A 20,796-nucleotide genomic window follows, 5' to 3' on the forward strand; every position below is an offset into this window, starting at 1 on the left:
CCTGACCATGGGCACATCCCCTTTGCTCTTCTGGCCTCAGTTTTCCTTGGAAAGCTGAGCCGCAGCATCCAGTCCTCTCACTCTGTACTTGCCGTTTAGCAAATCTCACAACTTCCTTTTTGGCCCTTAGTTGCTTTGTCTGAAAAGTGGGGCTCCTAACTGCAGCCCCCATTCCAGATGTGTGAAAGAGGATCCCATGAGTGACTTGCATGAAAGGGTCTTGGGAGTCATAACGTGAGATATAGTTGCCAGGTGGCTGCATAGCTGCTAATAATGTGTCACCTTTGGATTTCCATTTGAAGTCTCAAACCAGCTGGTGGCCCCCAAGCCGAACACACCCAGAGCATCTATTTCTCCCTTTTTTCACCCCCTCCTTCCTCTCTTCCTTTCACCTTCCCAGTACAGTAATTTTAAAAAATTAGTTACCAACATTTAAAAAGATATCAGGTTTCCCATGGGGTGGGGGAGCGGGACGCCTGGATTTCTGGCTGCTTCTTGAAAATCAGGGATTCTGGAAGCTTGAGACCACTTTTTTTTTTAATGAAAACAGACTGGAAGACAGCTGTACCTGCAAGTTGTTTCTTAACATCTCCCGTTGACCCTGTCCTCACGCTTCCTAGACTGGCCTGACCCACATGGCAGTTATTATTTAGTCCCTTCTCTGCATGTTACCTGACTTGGCCCTATAAAGCATGAAACAGCTCAGCAGACCACCTTGCCTGGTTTTAGAAATGCCATCCACATGGTTGGCCAGGAATTCAGAAACTGCCCATCTGTCCCGGGCCTGATATTCCCTGGAGTGGCCCCAGTGAGCACAGCCCGTGGTTCTCCCAAAACTTCCTTCCTCTCGCTGCAAAGCAGCCATTCCCTGGCCTGTGCCTGACATCAACTGCTCAGACATCAGGCTGAACGTGCTTCTCTTTCTTCGTAGGTTTCCTGGGGATCTCACAGCAGAAGGGACCAACAAGGTAGGCTGCTCTCTGTCTGCGGGTATCTTTGGCTTCTTCACTGGTTCCCGACTGGGGAGCTCTGGGCCCAGCAGGGTGGGCAGCCCGCCGACTGCCTGCGTAGACTCTTTCCCACACACGTGGGAAGGTTCCAGGCCACCAGGTTCCAGGTACCACCCTGGACCCCAGAGTTAGCAGCACGAAAAGCACAAATCAGGTCCCCACCCTGGGGGGGGTTACACCCAATAAAGGAGACACACATCAAAGCAAAGCAAACCTGCATGCGTATCTCATCATCAAAGATGTTCAGTGCCTTCCAAGAAAGGTGCCAGGTCTTAGGAGAGAGAATGGCAGATGTTTAGCTGCGGGGAGGGCAGAGGGAGAGGGCGAAGGCTCTGTAAGGTGGCACCTCAGCGTCTGGGCTGTAAGTTGAACATGAAGTGAAGGTTAGTGAGATCAGAATCTGGGCAGGAGCTGGAGGGGAGGATGCAGTCAGAAGGCACAGCCTGTGCCAGGGTCCTGGGGCGGTTGCCCGCGTGGCTTGTGGGTGGGATCGTCAGATCCCACAGGACTTAGTGAGCCGTGGAAGAGGTTTGTCTGCTAAGCTGAAATGATGGGGTGCCATTGAAGGGCTTCACCAGGGGGGCAACATGAGATCTATGCTTCCATGAGGTCAATTCAGCAGCTCTGTAAGCGACAGGGAGAGGCAGTGGGGACAAGCAGGGAGACCTGGTGGCCTCTTGGACACGGTTGATGGTGGTGGAGGCCATGCTGGGAGGTGTGGGGTGTGTGCAGGTCTGAGCCACGTTTCAGAAATAACATTACTATTATCCCCAATGTACTCAGAGAGGAGAGACGGCAACCCAACCAGTAAAATGGGAACCGTAATAATACTGCTTGACCCTGAATGGTCACGGGGCTCTGATGAGACAACACGTGTGAAAGTGCCATGTGAGCCAGAAAAGCACTTTGCAGCTGCAGGAGACCCAGTGCCCTGAGAACGTCCAGGAACACCTGCGGCTTTACCCGTGGGCGGAGACCTCAGAGGGACCCACCCCACCCGTCTGCAGGGTGGTAGCTGGCTCGGCTTCCAGAGCAGACCCGCACCCCCGGGGCCTCTGTCTCACTGTCTTTCAGCTGGGGTTTTACAAGGGGCCAGCCGGCTCCCAGGTGACCCTGAGCAGCCTGGGCAACCAGACGCGGGGGCTGCTGGAGGAGCAGGCGCGGCACCTGCTGACCGAGCAGGAGCGTGCCACCCTGGCCTATTACCTGGAGGAGTACCGCGGCGGCAGCGTGTCCGTGGAGGCCCTAGTCATGGCCCTGTTCGAGCTGCTCAACACCCATGCCAAGGTGACCCGCCTCCTCGGGCAAGGCAGGGCTGGAGGGGCCTGGCTTCAGCTCCCGGGGGTTCTGCATCCTTTCCTGCCTCCCTCTGAACCCCACTCCTTTACTAAGAACCCACAAAGAGTCAGACCCAAACTGAAGCCTGGGCAGAGACTGGTGACCAAGACAGCCCCCACCCCTACCCCCGAACCCCTCAGACTCTCAAGGGAATAGTCCACGTTCCTTGTACTTGGGGTCCCAATGTAGCAGCTTTTTATGCTGGGTGTGCATTTAGAATCGTCTGGATAGCTCTTAAAAAGCAATTCCCCGGGCCACACCCGAGGCTGGCTAACTCCACATGTTTCACAAGCCCCCAAGTGACCAAACCGTGCTCCCCTCTTTGAGAACGCTGCTCTAGTGGAAAAGCCTGTTTGAGGTTCAAAAGCTGCACCAAGGAAGAAGTGATTAAATCCACTGGGAGTGGTTACTTTTGGGAAGATCTAAGAGAGGGAGGTCAGTTTGGAGAGAAGGAGGGGGAAGGGACAGCCAAGGGCTTTCTGTTCAGGGACTTGGAGCCAGATGTGAAGGGTGAGATGTTAGGGAAGAAGAAGTGAGCGGGGAGCAGGGGTCAATGATGCCAGGGGTCCTGGCATCTAGGTGTTTGGAATTTGTCCTAGGACAGTGGGGAGCCTCGGAGGGTTAAGGAGGGGAAGGCAGTGGGCAAGTTTGCATGAAGGTTGTTTGGGGCAGCAAGGGTTTCCCAGGCGGTGCTAGTGGTAAAGAACCCACCTGCCAATGTAGCAAGAGATGTGGGTTCGATCCCTGGGTTGAGAAGCTCCTTTGGAGGACGGCATGGCAACCCACTCCAGTGTTCATGCCTGGAGAATCCCATGGACAGAGGAGCCTGCTGGGCCACAGTCCATTGAGTCGGACATGACTAAAGCGACTTAGCACGCACGCCTGCATTTGGGGTGGCAGAGGGCTGTCCCGCCTGCCGGTGGAGCTCCCTGCTGAGTGCCCGGCTTGTCCTGGCCTCCAGTTCTCGCTCCTCTCCGAGGTGAGAGGCACCATCTCCCCCCAAGACCTGGACCGCTTCGACCACCTGGTGCTGAGACAGGAGATCGAGTCCATGAAGGCGCGGCAGCCCCCGGGTCCTGCAGGCGGGGACACCTACTCCACGGTCTCCTACAGCGACACGGGCTCGTCCACACGCAGCCACGGCACCTCCACCACCGTCAGCTCGGCCAGGGTGAGCAGCCCCTGCCCCATGCCTGACCTCACAACCAGCAAGGGAGTTAAGACCCACCTGGGTTCAAATCCAGCCCTGGGAGTCTCTGCTGGGACTCGACTCCTGGCCAGCTCGGGGCCTTGCCTTTCAGAGTCTCGGTTTCTTCACCTGTGAAAACCTCCTGATTACTGGGCGCCTCCTGTGTGCCAGGCATGGGCTCTCGGACACAATGGAACAAGACGGATTGACCCTGCCTCGGGGGCTCACAGGCTGTGGGATGGGATGCAGCGGGTGGACTGGGGAAGAAAGGCCAAAAAACACAGGTAATGAGACAAATGGGCTTCCTTGGTAGCTCAGACGGTAAAGAATCTCCCTTCAGTGCAGGAGACCCAGGTTCAATCCCCTGGAGAAGGGAATGGCAATCCACTCCAGTATTCTTGCCTGGAGAGTTCCCTGGACAGAGTAGCCTGCTGGGCTACAGTCCATGGGGTCAAAAAGAGTCGGACACGACTGAGCGACTAACCCTTTTTCTTAACGAGACAAACAGAACCAGTAGTGGGAGGATCCCCTGAGGCATCACGCTGGTGGTCTCATTCATGGTAGTGGTCGTGGTGACTGGGATCTTCCCTGAGACACCGCCTCCTGATTCTCTGGAGCCCTAGAACCCAGTCTGACTTTCTCCCAGACTCACCAGCCCCCAGAAAGGCTTCTGGACCGCCTCGGGTGGGGCTCTGCCCCCAGGATGCTCGGAGGCAGATGAACCCTGGGAGGCCTTGGGGAGGAAAGGGCAGAGGAAGTGCTTCATTATCCATCGCAGGACACAGCCAGTTACTAAGACTGATGCAGTGGGAAAAGGCGCAGCTGGAGGTCAGGAGAGCCGGCTCGGCTCCGTCCTCTGCTTTCCTGCCGGCTGGTCATTCAGCACCTCTCTCCTGTGGAAGGGGAGGAGGAAGATGAATTCTTTAACCACTGTTACTCCCAGACACTGAACTGGGAGCTCTCACGGGTGGAATCTCTATTGGACAGTGTTGGTTGTCCTGTTGGAGGAGGAGGAGGTCAGAGGATGCGATGATGTCCACCTGCAGACACGGGTGGTCAGCGGGCACAGGTGTGCTCAGCCACCAGGGGACAGCCCAGCAGCATGCCCGCTTTGTGGGCTTCAGCTCTGTAACGTACAGTTCTGGCGAGGCAGAAAAGGAAAGACGACCTCAACAGAAGTAGGTTACCTTTATTCAGGCAAGGAGGGGCGACAGTTGGCCTAACGACCAGGCTGAGTGCCGAAAGGGATCAGGGAGGCTTCATACTTATAGGGAGGTTTGTGGAAGCGATAAGGGAAACGTCAATCAGGCGGGATATTTTGAGTATTCTTTTGTTGAGATGACACTTGTAGTTGGGCAGGGGGTGATAAGTCTTCTGGGCGGGTGTAGTGGGTGGTAGGTTTCCGGACAGGGGGTGATAAGTCCCAGATAGATGCAACTGGCCTGGAGCATCAGGATGGAACTAAAGTTATGCTTTGTTTTCTCTGAAGTTAGATGATTCAGCAAGGGGCCTTTGAGACTGTTGTTCTCTTTTCTAGGCCCAAAAGACTCCTTCAAGCTCCCAATGTGGCTTTTTTTTTTTTAAGCTCTGGGGATCTGAGCTTCTGGGGAAACTTTTGTTCCTCTACCTCCTGTTCCTACCATCCCGAGTCACCTTCATCCCCCGAGTCCTCATCCTTCCTGGGGTGGCTAGGAAGCTGTCGCCCATTCCTCCAGGCTCTGGATGAGGCTGCAGACCTCATCCAGGAGGTCTGTCCCCCACCTGGGGCTGCGTGTTTGGCTCTGATGTGGCACACACGGGTGACGAACTGGCTTCAGGCTGCGGAGCCCTGACCCGAGGGTTCATTTCTCTCTGCGTCCAGCTCCACTGAGATGGGCTTAAGTATGTCCACGTGGGGCTTCAGGAGCCACAAATCACCGCTCTAAAACTTGGGGGGTTGCATACTGTAATTCTGGGATGATCCCTGTAGAATTGGGGATGAGCGATCCAGTGGGTGGGATGGGGGTGTGTTCTAGCCTGGAAGGTAAGGAGTTTAGGTTTAAGCCCGGCTTCTCTGGGTCTTGGTTTCCCCGTGGGTAGAATGACCTGAGGTCGTTGGTGACTCTGGCCATAGCATCCCGAGGCCCCAAGGGCAGGCCAGGCTGCAGGACTTGGAGGTGTATCCCCAGGAAGGACTCGGGGCAAGGGTTCCAGCCCCAGCTCAGTGCCTGGGTCTCTCCTGTACCGGGAAGGCACTGTCCCCGGCCATCTGAGGCCCCGCTGTGGCAGTGGACCCGGCCCTCCAGATTGGATCACCCTGGGAAAGGCACAGCCCAGAAAGGCTACAGGATGATTTGAGCAGGGAGTTTGTAGAACAGATGGAAAGGGTCTCCCAGCTTCTGAAATGTATGTAACTATGAGTCTGAGTAGACTCCGGGAGTCCGTGATGGACAGGGAGGCCTGATGTGCCGCAGTCCATGGGGTCGCAAAGAGTCGGACACGACTGAGCGACTGAACTGACTGATGAGTCTGAGACCCCCTGGAAGCACAGGTGCGTCAGGTCAGGACTGACCAAGGTCAGGGCGAGCTCTGGGAGGTGGGTGCTAAGAGCGACGTGAGGCAGGAGAGGCGGTGTGGAAAGGCACCCCCCTCCGCAGCGCCTGGTGCTCCCTCCCTGCACTGGGGCAGCAGTGCTCCTTTCCCCAGCTTGTCGGAAGAGTAAAGGACGAGTAACCTCCCAGACTCGCTGCCCACACCCCAAAGGCAGAGGAAGCCTCTGTTCTTCCCCACGTTTCCCAGCCTGGCTGGGGTAACCACCCTGTATCCGGGGCCTTGCAGGCACTTGAGGTCTTCCGGAAAGCACAGGGCTGACGTTCTGCCACTGCCCCTCCAAATGTCAGCCCGCGCTGGGCACCTTCCACACGCACGGCCCTGGGCGCCTGTTCATAGGCACTGAGGTTCTCTGCTAACACAGGGCCTGGGCTTCCCTGGAATCCAGGTCTTCTCTGATGGAGGCTTCCAAACAAGATACTCCTCCAGGCTCTGCCTTTCAGCCGCAGATGTGACCCTGGGCAAGTCACTTCCCTTTGCTTGGCCTCAGTTTTCCCATCTGCCAAGTGGGAATAACGATCCTAGCTTCAACTGCTGGAGACTCCCAGGGTTGCCCCCAGGGGGCATGATCATTTCCTGACGGCCCTTCTCAAGGACAGTATCCTTTCTTGGTTTCCTTCTAGGAAGCAGTTAGAATGAAGCCATGCTGACTGTCCCTGTGGGGTCTTCCTCATCCCTCCTTTATTGCTGCCCAAAGCAGTCCCCGTGAAGAGAAGAGGAGTTCGGGGAATTTTTGTTTGTTTTGCCTTTGTGTGTGTGTGTGTGTGTGTGTGTGTGTGTGTTTGGGAAGGAGGTTTGCTGTGCCCGCTCCATCCCTTATGTTTATTTGATGTATTTTTCTTTTTGCCTTTTGCCCACCCTTCCTCCCCAGGAGCGACTGCTGTGGCTCATAGACCTGATGGAGGTACCGTCCTTCTCGCCGAGTGGGGCTGTGGGAATCCTTTAGCTGGGGTGGAAGCAGGGGGCCGTGACCCTTCCCCTCACCCCTGTGCGCCTACACCCAGCCCCGCGGGGAGACCAGGTTCTTCTTGGTGCTGTCTCTCCTGTTTGCCGGTCCATCAGGCTTTCCAGGCTCTGCAGTGAGAATGCCCTCAGTTCAAACCCCAGCTCTGCCAGTTCCTTGCTGTGTGACCTCAGGAAATGGTTGTGCCTCTCTGAGCTCAGTTTTCTAAGACGAGGGTGACCGTTCTCTGCTGTGGAACTGTCAAGAGACCTCTTGGCCTTTGCCTGTGCCACACAGTCTGTCTGTCTGGAATGTTCTTTCCACTTCATACGGCGTGGCTATCTCTTGTGTGTGCTTCAGCCCTTAGCTCACATGCCTCCTCTTCCAAGCAGACTTCCCTGATCTTCTCAAGGGGGGTGACTTTGAGTCTCTGGATCCTTCAGCCCCCTGGGCTTCCTGCTATTATGGCTCCTGTGTCATTATAATTTAATAATATGTACCAGCCTGGTCAGTTACCCCCCTTGACCATGGGGTGCTTGAGGGCACAATTGTGTCTGGAGTCACCATTGATTCCCTAATGCTCTGCACAGAGCCTGGTCCATATTAGTAATTTGGGCCTTTCTTAATAATATTGGTAGCTGGCATATGTCAAGAGTCTCCGTGGCACGGTGATAATGCTTTCCAAATATATCTTCTTTGATCCTCTTGGTAACTAGATGTGGCAAGTACTACCATGATTTCCATTTTACAGAGAAGAAAACTGAGGCTCAGGGAGACGTGACTTGCTCAAGATTGCTCAGCTAGCGGATGGGAGAGTTTGGATTCCAACCCAGGCCTGCTTACCTCTGAGCTGGTGCTGTTAACACTGCACTCTGGTTGTGACTCTTCCCTGAAGGAGCTCAACCAGATCCTTGTTAAGCATCATCTATCTATCAATCTATTGATCCATCTATTTCTACTCTCTTCCTCCTTATCTTCCTTTTGTTCTGTTAGCAAATTTCGATTGAGTGATTGCTACATGCTGTGTAGTTTCAGGTGCTGGGAAGACACTGGTGAACAACAAAGAAATCCTTTCCATTACGGGATTTAGATAGAGCAGGAGTGATAGACTAAACCAGATAAAGAACTGAAGTACACAGTATGTTAAGTGGTGAAAGGTGCTAAGGAGAGAATATGAAATAGGAAAGGGGCTTGGTCAGGAAGTGACACCCGAGTAGGACCTGAAAGAGGTAAGGAAGCTGGTCCAGCCCATAGCTGGGGGAAGAGCATTTCCAGTAGAGGGAACAGCAGGTGCAAAGGCTTTGAGGTGGTGCCCGGAGTGTCTGAGCAAAGTCCAGGAAGCCGCGAGGCTGGAGCAGTGAGGGGAAGGGCAGTGGCGGGTTAGTGCTGCGGACTTGGAGCTTGTGTCTGAGTGAGATGGGAGCTGTTGGCAAGTCGGAACAGGGGCCAACACGATCTGATTGGTCTGCCTTAGTTGTATCTGGATGCCGCTGGTGGTTGAGAGTGGATGAGTGTGGGTTTGAACCAAAAACAGGTTCATTCCCAGGCAGCTTCTGGGGAGGTTGTGCAGCCCAAGCTGCTAAGACACATGATAACAGGCTCTGCAGGGGTCAGCTCTTCCTGCTGCCTGGTCAACCCTGGCCTCAGTGTCTCTTGGGAACCCCCTCCCTCCACACACACACAGCAGGTCTCAGGCTAGACACCCCACACTGCCTGCATGCGGAGCCACAGGACAGACACCTCCTCCTGGAAGCCCCTCTGTGTGGGAATGCAGGGCACTAGACCCATCCTGGAAGTCAGGAGCCCACACCCCTTCCTCTGCCCTGTCCCTACCATGCACCATGCCGGCGCCCTCGGGAAAGCCCCTCACCCATCACCGGCCTGTCTTCCCATCTGTACAACCCAGGCAGGCTCCCAAGCCTCCTCCAACCCTGAGAGTCCTCTCTGTCGAGAGATTCTAGAAAATATTCTAGGGGAAGCACGGCAGGGAATGGCCGCCCTGTGTTCCCACTACTTTTCTGTTTCTGAACAAGGGTTGCATCATTCCTCCTAAGGAACCTCTTCCTAAGGGGTCGAAATGATCCTCACTTATTCCCTGCTAAGTGCCTGGCCCTAAGTCCACAACACCACCATGTATGAGTGAGCTTTTGCTGCAGAAATGCTGAGAAACAACCCCCACAATCTAGATGGACATCAACTCAAAACATTTCTTGCTCACGTACAAAAATTCTTTCCCCCGGGGAGTACACGTGTTTTTCACGTCTCCATTAAAATGCCCACCCTGTTGCTTTAAACTCTTCCTGAGTGTTTTCTTCGGCACACAAAGAGAACTGGTGGGATCCACCGGCGGGGACCTCAGCTTTCTCCTGTCTGTGCCCCAAGTGCCAGCCCAGGGCCTGGGACAAGGTGGAGGCCAAGGAAATGTGAAGCAGAAACTGGAATGAAACCTCATTCCCTGGTGACTCAGGATCATCTTCTCCCTTTCCAGCCTGCTGAACAGTTAACTCCTCCGTCATAGGAAACTGTCCTCTGCTCTGGTGCTCAGACGGGCAGGGTGGCAGGCAGCTGGCTCTTGTGGCCCAGATGCCCCAGACGGATGCCCCGGTTGGAGCCAGTTCCCATTTAGCCCAGAGTCCCTGGGTCGTGCTGCACGGGTTATCCATCCCAGGTTCAACACGGCTCATTCTGCAGCCGTTTTCCCTCAAACCAGACACAATCGATCAGAGGAAATCAGATGCAGCCTCCCGCTTCAACAAATTGTGTTTAGTTTCCATTTGTCTAATAGAGAGTCAGCCCTGGGAGTTTTCTGCCGCCTCCAGACAGAATCATCACCCTCCCATAAAGATGTCGGCCAGGAGAGCTTTGTAAAAGAAGAAAGGGCTGCACGACATTTCTTGAATTCCTCATCTGGTGCAGGCAGGCCTGAGGCAGAGGGGTTTAAATGCACAGGCTCTGGAATCTCACAAGCCAGGGTTGACTCTCCCAACTGGTAGCCGTGTCACCTTGGGCAAGTGACTTAAGCTTTTGAAGCCTCGGTTTCTGCATCTGTACAATGGGCTAATAAGACCAGCCATCTGTGGGTTGCTGTGGAGATCAAGTGAGATCCAGGGTGGGCTTACTGGTATGGAATACTTGGGAGTCGGTTCTGTTGATACTCTAAAGGCCAGCAGGGACTTCCCTGGTGGTCCAGGGGCTAAGACTCCAAGCTCCCAATGCAGCAGTCATGGATTTGACTCCTGGTCAGGGAACTAGATCCCACATTGCTGCAACTAAGAGTTTGCATACTGCAAGTCAAGATCCCACATGCCTCAACTAAGACCCAGCTCAGCAAAAGAAAAGAAGGAAGGAAATTAAGGCTGGCAAAGGGCACTGCAGAGGACTGCAGAGGAAAAGGGGTTGAGAGGCCAAGGCCAACGTTGTGCCCACCGGGTAGATGTCATTGAGGTCAGGGTGCAGTGGAACTTGCCCTGCTGAGGGCCTTGACGAGAGCCCTTTTCCTCCTGGATTTGCCCTCCAGGCCCCTCATGTGTCTAGAAAGGGGCTCTCCAGTCTTGTCAAAGGATGCTTGGGGTGGGGTTGCTGCCTCTTAAGGCCATTGCCGTCTTCCCTGCAATCAGGCCAGAAGGGGGTGCGGGTGTGGCTGTCAGCACTCGGTAGCGCCAGCCTCTTCCCCTTGGCCTCCATGCCTTCCTGCTCATCCGGGGCCAGAGGAGGATGGGCAAGCTCCGGCCTGTTTCGGGTGCCTCCTGCTGCAGAGACCCCTGACTGTCAAAGCACCTCTTCCTAGAAAGAGGGAGCAAGTGATGAGAGGCTGACACCCCACCTACTGCATCGGCCTCTGGTCCAGCCTGGTTGGGTTAGCTCCTCTGCTGGGCAGGCCTCGCCCTAGTGGGGGAGCAGGAGGGAGCCCATCGATGGAGCCCAGTCACTCTGTTGCTCCTTATTTGTATGATATCAACTTTAAAAATATTCACAGCCTAGAAGTTGAGAGTTGTGTTTTATTTGGTGGACAGAACTGAGGTCATAACATCTCAGAAAACTCAAGTGGCTGCTCCAAAGAGGCAAGGGCTAGAGAAGCCAGGATATATAGGAGTTTTTGCAACAAAAATCAGGTAGTCAGACCCTCAAGAGATTACTGTTCGTTAAAGAAAACCAGGTATTTCAAGGAATTTGATGCTTTTCTGTACATGAGAAGATGCAAGAGTCTGGGCTCACTGAAATCATTCCTTTGATATGCACCTCAGCTGTCTGGGGCCAGTATCCTGTATTTTCTCATGCTGAGTTCCCTCAGGGCTCACAGCTCTAATGTGATGGCTTGATGGCCGCAGCATCCTCTGTTTACTGCTATGGCAGCAATGTTTTCATTCACACAGGTACGCTGTCTGTAGCCCCTATCCAAGGAAGCTGCCCCGGGCACAGACAGGGACACGGTGAGGCTGGAATTAGTCTTTTCCCTTGAGTAGAACATCCCATTCCCTTCTGAGAGGCCTCAGCAATGCCCCTTACCTCCCCAGAACCATGGATTCACCAGAGGGTGTTAGTAACCCTCAGAGTGGGCGCAGCTTTGCCTCAGCTGTGTCTGAAATAAGGACCCCTCCTCCAGCCGGTGCATTGAGGAGCATCCTCCCCTGTGTGTGGGGACTAGGGGTGCTGGGAGCTGCTTCCAGAAAATAGAAACAAGTCCATGGAGGTCAGAGCCTGCTGAAACATGGCCAGTCCCTGCTCCCCTCGGAGCTGATTGTTTTCCCAGCTACCACTTAGGAGTGCTAGACTAAACACTGATTTAGGACTGGTGGGTGGGTGGTTCACCTTTTCTGTGCCATGGACCCCTCTGGCAGGCTGGCAAAGCCCTGGGGACCTTTCTCAGAGTAACAGTTTTAAATGTTTAAAAAGAAAACATGTAGAATGACAAAGGAAACATCATAAAATGCTGTTTTCAAAGATGGGAAGAAATATTGAAAGGTGTGCCTTTTTCTTAGCACGCCCCATAACAAGGTCTGATGGCAGGTCGGTAACAGCTGCCATTATGAGGCCATGATGAGCATAAATGGGACTTTGCGGCATCTGCAATGTGATACGAAAGAGCTGTGACAGTGTCCGGGCGCTGCCGATTCCACAAGGCTGTGTTGCCTCCACTCATAATGGAAGGAGATGCTACATTTCAGTTAGAGGTTAATGAAAATAAAGGATGCAAGGTTTTCCCCCAGCCAAGTTCGCCGGCCTCTGACTCCTTCCTGAAGCCCTGCTTTCCAATGCCTGTCCTGAGCACTCTTCTGGCCCTGACCTGGAGATTCTGGCTCACGCCCTCTGTCCACTGGATGACGTCCTTTTCCTAAGAGCGCTGGGAGGGAGATGGAAAGAGGGAGAAGGAAGCATGAGCTCTGCAGGGATGAGGGACCTCCTCATCTCAGCAGACTTCGTGCACTGGCTGCCCTGGGGCCTTTCTGCTTCTGGGCTTCGGTGGCTGAACATGGTAGCAGGAGTGGGCCCACTGCTCAAAGACCCCGTGCCGGTTCCACGGCCTCAGCCTGGTTGGTGAGTGTGGGCTCCCAGCCCTCTATGAGTGCGGGGATCATTCCTCTGCCTGTCCTGCCTTCTGCCCTCCCGTCCAGCATCCAGACTTCCACCCCAGCCTGTGCTCCGAGAGGTTGGGGGCTGCTTGATTGATCAGTCTCCACCAGCACGGCCAGTGCCCCGGCGTCCACCCCTCGATCCTTTTGGATCCCCAGACCTGTCCCCTTCACTCTGGGCAGCAACCCCCCCCCGCCCCCCAAGAACGCCAGGACTCTCCTGCCCCCCGACTGCCCACACCGTGGCTGGGCTGACAAGCTCCTCTTCTCCAGCTCCGGCAGGGCCACCGCCTCTGGCTTTTCCTCCTCTTCCTCCCCTTGTCTTCCTCTTATTGGTTTTTTCTTCCTGGTCTCCTCCCTTCTCTTGTCCCCTCCGATGCTCACTTCCCCTTCTCTAGTCTCTCTCCCACGGCCCTCTTCCGTTCAGCAGCCCCCCGCTGCGACCTTCCAGAAGCCTCTGTGACTCCCTACCTCAGTAGAGAGGAGGGTACTCTCTGCCTTGGGCCTCCGGTGCATTTGGCAGGGCTTGGGGGGCAGAGATGTGGGGGAGCCTGTTGTCCAGACTTCAGAGTAAAGAAGCCAGAAGAACAAAGAGCTGAAAATAGCACCTTTATGTAAGAGCCCGCCCCTTGTAATGAGAGGGGGGTAGCCTGGAAAATGGGCTGAGGGGGGAGGGGAGAGAGAAGGGCGGGGGGCGGGGAGCAGAGAGCCTCCTTCTGCTGGGGTGGTGCCGGGGCCACCCAAGGCCTTCTGGGTCTCCGTTTCCAGAACCATGAGTCCATCTGGCAGAGGCCAGCTCGGGTGATGGCCCCTTATGATTTCATTCCATTTTCGCCCCACAGTACCCCCAAACCAGACCCTGGGATATCTAGAACCCTGACTGGGCCAACTCAGACCAAAAAAGAAAGATAAAAGAGTTCTCTCTGAAAGGGACAGGATTTCCTGAACCACCGCAAATTTTAGGAGGAAGGGGATGAGGGAGCCACTGCCGCAGGTCCTGAGGGCATCCTGGCTCTTGTGGGAAGTCATCTGCATGACAGACTCAGACCTTGAATAGGGTTCAGCTTTCTGCTCTGTCCTTGCTGTGTGACCTTGGGCAAATGGCCTTCCATCTCTGAGCCTCAGTCACCTCAGCTGTAGAACTGATGAAAAAGGGTCCCACCTGGCAGGATTAATTGAGCTGCCAGATCTAAACCCTCAGCTAGTCTCTGGCCTCTGTGGGTGCAGGAGGAGCCCCCCCTCCCCGCCCCCGCCAGCAGCTGGGGCTGAGAGGGGGATGGGAAGGAGGCCAAGACGCTCCAGCTCCTACGTGAGCTCTGACCTTGATCCTCTTCTCGAAGCCTGTCCCGGAAGCGTTGCTGCTGACGCATCCCCCGAGTTCTTAGCCTGCTGTCTGCAGCTATTTCAGACGCACAAGGAACATGGCTCGGGGTCTCGGGGCTCCTGAGCGTCTGGATTCGGCAGATGGAGTCTGGCAGGGCTGGGCTCCAAGCCGTCTGCCGTTTGCTCCACTTCAGGCCTTTCTCCCAGGCTGGACGTCTGTCCCTGCTCCACACTCACCCTCCCACCCGTCCATCCCTGCCTTCCGTTTGGCTCCAGGATGCCATTAATAGCAGGGAGTGACTGAGGTCAGCGGCCAGCCATGGCTGTGTTCTCTCTTGTTTCAGAGAGGGTCCTCCTCCTGGAGGCCCTTGGTTCCTATAGCATCCAATTCTGGGGTCTCGGTAAGGTTGCATGGGCTCTGGGGTCACCCCAATGTGGGTTAGAAACCTAATCTGCTGTAGAATAGTCCTGTTGCCGTCTCGATAAGTCACTGCTCTCTCTAAGCTTAAGTGTAAAAGTTGTGAGCCAGGACAATCAGAGTGCCTACCTTAAAGGATCATAAGGGTAATCAGTGAGACCATGTAAATAAAATGCCCAGCAGGGGTCTAGCATGCAGCAAGGCCCTCCACAGTTTGGAGTCCTCCCATGCCCTTTGTAAGAGGAAGTCACACCCTCCTGTGGTGCTGGCAAAGACGTGCTTGTGTTATCAGACTCTGGGTCTTTCCTTGCCCCCTTCCTTTGGCCCTATCACAACACCAGCTTCCATCAGTGATTCCAGACAAGAGTTTGTGGACAGCTCCTGTGTGCATGGCCCTCTGGTGGGTGTTGGGAACACGGTGACCTGCTCATCTTGTATCCCCATGAACTTTCCTCGTAAGTCAAGTCTGCCTGTTAAATGCTTGGTTGATCAACTAAATGCGTGTTCAAAGCTCCGGATACCAGAACAGGACAGAATCCCATATCTTTGGTCCAACCGTGGACTGTCATCTAAGCCCCCAGGGTGTCTGCAGGATGAGTTTTGGGGGCAGGTGGCAGTAGCTAGCTACATTTCAGGTGATGGAGGCCCCTCTGCCCTGTCAGAGACCTGGGCACTGTCTCTGACCTCCTTGGGGCCTCCTGCTGAGGCCAGGGCAGTGACTGCCCAGTCTTGGGAAGTCATTGGGTGTAACCTGCCTTGCCATTCACCTTCACCCTAGATGGCTTGTGTTGCCCAGGCGATTGACTCCTGGGAGCACTGGACACACGACGGTTTGGGGGGAGGAGGTGTATCGGAGGACCACTGTTTCTTTCCATCGACGTGTTCACCTAGGCCAGGGCATGTTGGACAGCCATTCAGTTCCCGGGGCAGATTTATAAGATCCCAGGTTCCTGGTGTGACAGTTGCCTCCCTTCACATACTGTGCCGGGCTCTGTTTGAGTATTTTTCGGGTGTTAATGCATCAACTCCATGAGGGAGGGACTGCTATTTCCCCATTTTACAGATGAGGAAACTGAGGCACAGAGCAGTCCAGTGGGTTGAGTGGCAGAGTTGGGAGTGATCTCAGAGAAACCAGAACTGGTGCCTCTGATCAAGGTGGGAAGGAGCCGCCTTCCTCTCCCCAAGGGTCCCCCCTGTCCTTGTATCACCAAGGCCGTCAGGAACATCTTCCTGTGGAGCAGTGTGTGAGAGATCAGGGTGGGGAGCGCAGGAGATGTCAGGATGTTTGCACAAGCCTCAGCTTTGCTGGTAAAAAGCAGTTGACCTGGCCTGACACTGCCCCAGAGGCATCACAAGACCAGATGAGGCGCCCTGGTGAGAAAGGCTCATGCCTGGGAGGACAGAGCATCTTGTTGGCTAGTGGATTCCCATGGTGCCTGCCCAGAATACTCAAGGCTTCAGGAGGCTTCTTTGAGACGGGGATTGGTACGGAGTGACCTGGCAGCCTCTGCTCTGGGGGTATGGAGTCGAGGGCTCCTCCCATCCCCCTATATCTTCACTCTCATCATGCCTTCACCTTCATTCAAACCATCATCACTGCTCTCCGTGACCTACTGTAGCAGCCTGGCTCAATTCTCTGTCTACTCAGGCCTCCTCCTCATGACAGCCAGAGTTATTGATTAATTCATTCACCCATCGATTCATTCATGGATTAATTAATTTGCTCAGTAAATATTTACCAAGCAGTCACTGTCCTGAATACTGCAGATACAGTAGGGCCCAGGTGGTCACAAGTCCTGCCTTTGAGGAGTTTTCCTAGTAGGGAGAGTCACAACGAGCAAATTAATAGTACCCCACCAGGTGGTGATAAATCTTACACAGAAAAATGAAGCAGGGTCAAGGGTTACACAGAGGTGTCGGGGGTGGAGGGGGTGCTGTTTGTAACAGGTCTGGTCAAAGAAAGCCTCACCAAAATCTAAAATGAGGGAATGAGCCAGGAGTGCTATACGCAGGCAGAGCAGTGAGTGCAAAGGCCCTGAGGCAGGAACCGTCCCATCCTGCAGCAAGAGCAGCAAGAAAGGGCCCAGAATTCATTGTGCCCAGTAAATGCAGAGTTTGGAATTTCCTCCACTTAAGATGGAAAGAGCCTGGAGGGTTATGAGCTGGCGTGAGACATCATCTGACTTCAAGATTACATCCTGGCTGCTGGGTAAGGAACAGTGATCTGTGCAAAGGAGAAAAATAAAGCAGGGCAGGGATGAAGGTTGTGGTTTTAGGTGGGGTTGTCAGAGTAGATCTTTTTGAGGAGGTGATATTTGAGTAAGGTCTTGAAGGAGGTGAACAGACAGGGCTCACTTTGTGGATAGTTCTGGGGAAGAATGTTCCAGACAGAAGGAAGAGCCAGTATAAAAGCCCTGACATGCCGGCACAGCTCCAGTGTGACTTGAAGGGAAGTGAGCAAAGGGGATCTTCTTAGAAGGCAGACCTGACTACATCTCCATGGCAACCCACTGTCCCCAGGCTTAGGTCCAAGCAGCTCTTGACTGCTGTAGAACTGCTGAAGATTCTCAAGCATCCTCTATCCTCCCAGCTTTATGCACACCCCTCCCTCTGAAACACCCATCATTCTTTCCTTTGCCCAGCTTTAACCCATGCTCCCTCCTCCAGGAAGACTTCCTGGGTGACTCTTCCTTAGCTGCATTATATAACTGTGCTTCCTCACCCCGTGCAGCCTCCTCCTGGCTTATTTGTGTCAACCCCACGGTCTCTAGGGCTTCCCAGGTGGGGCAACGGTAAAGAATCTGCCTGCCAATGCAGGAGATACAAGAGACTCGAGTTTGATCCCTGAATTGGGAAGATCCCCTGGAGCAGGACACAGCAACCCACTCCAGTCTTCTTGCCTGGAAAATTCCATGGGCAGAGGAGCCTGGCGAGTTACAGTCCCGGGGGTCACAAAGAGTCGTACACGACTGAGCCGCTGAGCGTGCACACCGTCTCTGGGCTACTGAAGGCAGGGGAGGTGTGTTACTTCCTCTGAGTCCCCAGGCCCTCAGTCAGGAGCACTGAGACTGCTCAGTATTAATCCCTGAACTTGAGATTTGAGCTGGGTGGCGGTCAGGGAAGCCTGTTGCCATCCTGGGCCCTGCGGGGTGGATAGAAGTGACTGCAGAGCCCTCAGGAGCCCCCTCAGGAGTTTAAAGAAGAGCTCTGCTCAACCTCCTGGTGTGGGGTATCTAGCCGTGGCCTCACGGCAGCTCAGTATCACTTGAGGAAGCATTAGGCATCTGGTAAGTTAGGAAAAGAAGGAAGAAATGAGCATCTTTGCAAAATAAGTGCCACTGAAACCATAACCCTTTCCCCGTCCCCTAGGATATATCATTAAAACTCTTAAAATTAAAAAAGAGAGAGAGGGACTTCTTTGGTGGTCCAGTGGTTAAGAATCTGCCTTCTGGTATAGGGGACACGGGTTCAATCCCTGTTCACGAAACTAAAATATCACATGCCTGCCAGGGAGCAACTAGAAAGAAGTCTGGGCACAACAATGAAAGATCCCGCAGGCGACAGCTAAGACCCCGTGTGGCCAGAATGAACGGTAACTAATTAATTAAAAAAAGAGAGCTAGAGACCTTCCCCATCCGCCCCTCATTTGCCATTTTCACACCTCCCTGGGGGTTCTGTCAGGACTCATGGAGACAGAGCCCTCGGGTTGAGGAGCCGAGCCTGTTGAGCATGGGCCGAGCTTCAGGGGTTGCCATTCAAGGCCAGAGCCCACCGAGCAACATTTCCACGTAGTTCCGGGGAGGCCTGGAAAGTCTCCAAGAAATTGAACTCCTTGAAATTGATTTCAAAATGAATGGCAGGAAAATCAACATTCGCTTTACCATGTAAGTTCCCACGGAGTGGGGCACGTCAGGAAACACGGAAGCCCCACGAAGGTGTCTTAGGGCCCGCAGAGTTCTGTGTCCTAGAGAGCAAAGTGGTCTTCCCCTCTCAATGTGTGTTTGCTCATGGGGCTTCCTTCTCTGCTCTAGAACACTCTGGACCTGGAGGAGACCGGGGAGGCCGTCCAGGGCAATGTGAACACCCTCTCAGACGTTTCTCTGGTGAGACCCCTCTCTGGAAAGACCCTCTGATTGTGTTTTGCCCCTCCTGGGTCTGCCCGAGGCCCCTGGGGGCTGGCTCCCTGGTGAGACCACCAGGAGGGGACTGAGGCCCTCAGCGAAGAGCTCTCAGCTAGATCCAGGGCTTTGAGGCAGGGCGGTCAGGCTGTTTGACTGCTTGCTGAGTTGGTGTTCCTTTTGATACGTTATCTGAACGTTATCATAGCAAGGACTGAAGCATGAAGTGTGTGACGAGAGCTCCTCCAGGAGGCCCGATGACTGCGCCCGGGAAGGGGAGAAACGTGACCTCACGCCCATGCGCGCTCAGCAGCAGTCCGGGCAGTTTCGCTTTGTGATCCGACCCACGTGGCTTTCGAATAGCCTGGGCTCTGAAGCCAGACTGCCCGGGTCCAAATCCCACCCTGTGCCGCTGAATGTGTGACTTTGGGCAAGTTTCTCAACTTCTCTGTGCCTCGGTTTTCCCATCTGTAAAATGGGGTGTAATAATAGTGTATCACTCCATAAGCCTGTGACAAGGGGCAAATCAGTTAATCTAAGTAAAGCGTTGGGGACAGTGCCTGCCTGGCCATCAGAGCCATGCCAATGTTGGATGCTGGCATAGGGAGGGGGCACAGTGACGACAGACTCTGCCGCTCACCAAGCACCTGCTGGATCTCAGGCCCCTTGCTAGTGCAACACACGCGCTACTCCTCACCTCCTCACGGCTCTGCTGAGTAGGTCGTTTCCTCCATGGCCCCGAGGTGCACTCAGAGAAGTGCTGTGCCCTGCCCGGGACCACCCAGCATCCAGTCCTGTCACACCTCCTGTCACACCTCCAGGCTCCAGGAGCCTGTCACACCTCCAGGCTGTCACACCTCCAGGCTCCAGGAGCCATGATAAGCCCCTAAAGAGAAAAGCCAAAGAAAACAGAAAAGCTTTTCTGTTTTCATCTCTGCATCCTACCTCTAATGTGACAAGCCCTGGCCGATGCCAAGAAGTTCAGTTCCCGAAGGTAACGATGCCATCCCCAGAGACACCCGCCGGGATCCTGATGCTTATCAGCTGCTCAGATGCTAGGAGAAGTTTTCCACTCAGGTGTTGCATTATTCAGAGCAGCGTGGCCAGGAGCTGATAGAGCAAGGACGGAATTCCAGTCGGGGCCCGGTGCACCAGGGCTCACGGGTCTCGCCTCTAACGGCCGCAATGGGCTCTGACTCCTTCTACTCCTGTTGGGTCTTCTGGCAGGATGATGTCAAGTTCACCTCCAAGGGGCTGCCTAGCTACAAGCCACCGCCTCCCCCGCCCCCTCTGACCCAAGGCCACGACCACCTCCTCATCCAGCCGAGGAAGCCGGGCAGAGAGGACCTCCAGCCGCCTTCCTCCGCATCTTCCCACTCGGGCATCGTCTTCTCGGCTCCGCGGAACTGCAGCCCGCCAGCGGGCACCGCTCCTGTGCCGGAGGCCCCCACGGCACAGGACTCACCCTCCTCCCCCCTCTATGCCTCCATCTCCCCGGCCAACCCGGGCTCCAAGAGGCCGCTGGACACCCACCTGGCCCTGGTCAACCAGCACCCCATCGGCCCCTTCCCGCGGGTCCAGTCACCCCCGCACCTGAAAAGCCCCCCCGCAGAGGCCACGCTGGCCGGCGGTGGCCTTCCCCCACCCTGCCCCTCCGGCCGCCCGGACCAGGCGGGCACGCACCAGCATTTTGTCCTGGTGGAGGTGCACCGCCCGGACAGCGAGCCGGATGTGAATGAAGTGAGGGCGCTGCCCCAGACACGCAGTGAGTACCGCAGGCCCTCCTGGGCTGGGCTCGGGGGGCTGCTGCATCCCCTTAGGGGTGCCCCGCTGGGGATTGATCTGCCCATTGACACAGCTCAGGTGGGACCAGGTACTCACCCAGTGGGAGGTGTTTGAACCCAGTCCTTCCCCATTGAGGGTCAGGGGAGCTGGGGAACAGGGTCCCGAGCCTGCCCCGAGGGGCTTTGGAGGCAGAGGCTGGGATGTGAGTCCCAGCTGCCACTGGCTGTCTGACTGTGGACAGGCTGCTGGGCCGTCCTGGGGGCTGGAGGTAACAGCAGCAGTTCTGCCAGCTGGCTGTGAGGGTGGGATTTCTCCTCTAGGACCCCCAGAGCTAGTCACCCTGCACCCACCTACCAGTCTCCCCAAGAAGACTGAGCCTGTTCAGGGCAGGGGTGGCTTTTGTGATCTCTGTCCCCCAGAGCTGATGCCGAGGGACAAGTGGACATTGAAATTGCCACCTCTGGACCCCTGGGGGTCTCCTGACATGGGGCTGCAGGGTCAGAGCGCAGGGTC

At 55.0% G+C, this 20,796-nt stretch overlaps 1 protein-coding gene across 4 annotated transcripts in view; it reads left to right on the top strand.

Moving 5' to 3' along the window:
- Window positions 1-20,796, top strand: part of WHRN (whirlin) — an 87,288-nt gene that overhangs the window by 63,249 nt on the left and 3,243 nt on the right. For 2 of the 4 annotated variants that reach the window (XM_061163340.1, XM_061163342.1), the window contains 6 exons: window positions 932-968; window positions 2,085-2,297; window positions 3,310-3,519; window positions 6,998-7,030; window positions 18,412-18,483; window positions 19,726-20,263. In XM_061163340.1, the coding sequence (XP_061019323.1) occupies window positions 932-968; window positions 2,085-2,297; window positions 3,310-3,519; window positions 6,998-7,030; window positions 18,412-18,483; window positions 19,726-20,263 (1,103 nt within the window). The remainder of the gene's footprint in view (window positions 1-931; window positions 969-2,084; window positions 2,298-3,309; window positions 3,520-6,997; window positions 7,031-18,411; window positions 18,484-19,725; window positions 20,264-20,796) is intronic. The other 2 variants (XM_061163341.1, XM_061163343.1) reach the window with 2 other exon arrangements.

The sequence above is a fragment of the Dama dama genome, chromosome 16, assembly GCF_033118175.1.
Source record: "Dama dama isolate Ldn47 chromosome 16, ASM3311817v1, whole genome shotgun sequence".
NCBI lineage: Eukaryota > Metazoa > Chordata > Mammalia > Artiodactyla > Cervidae > Dama > Dama dama.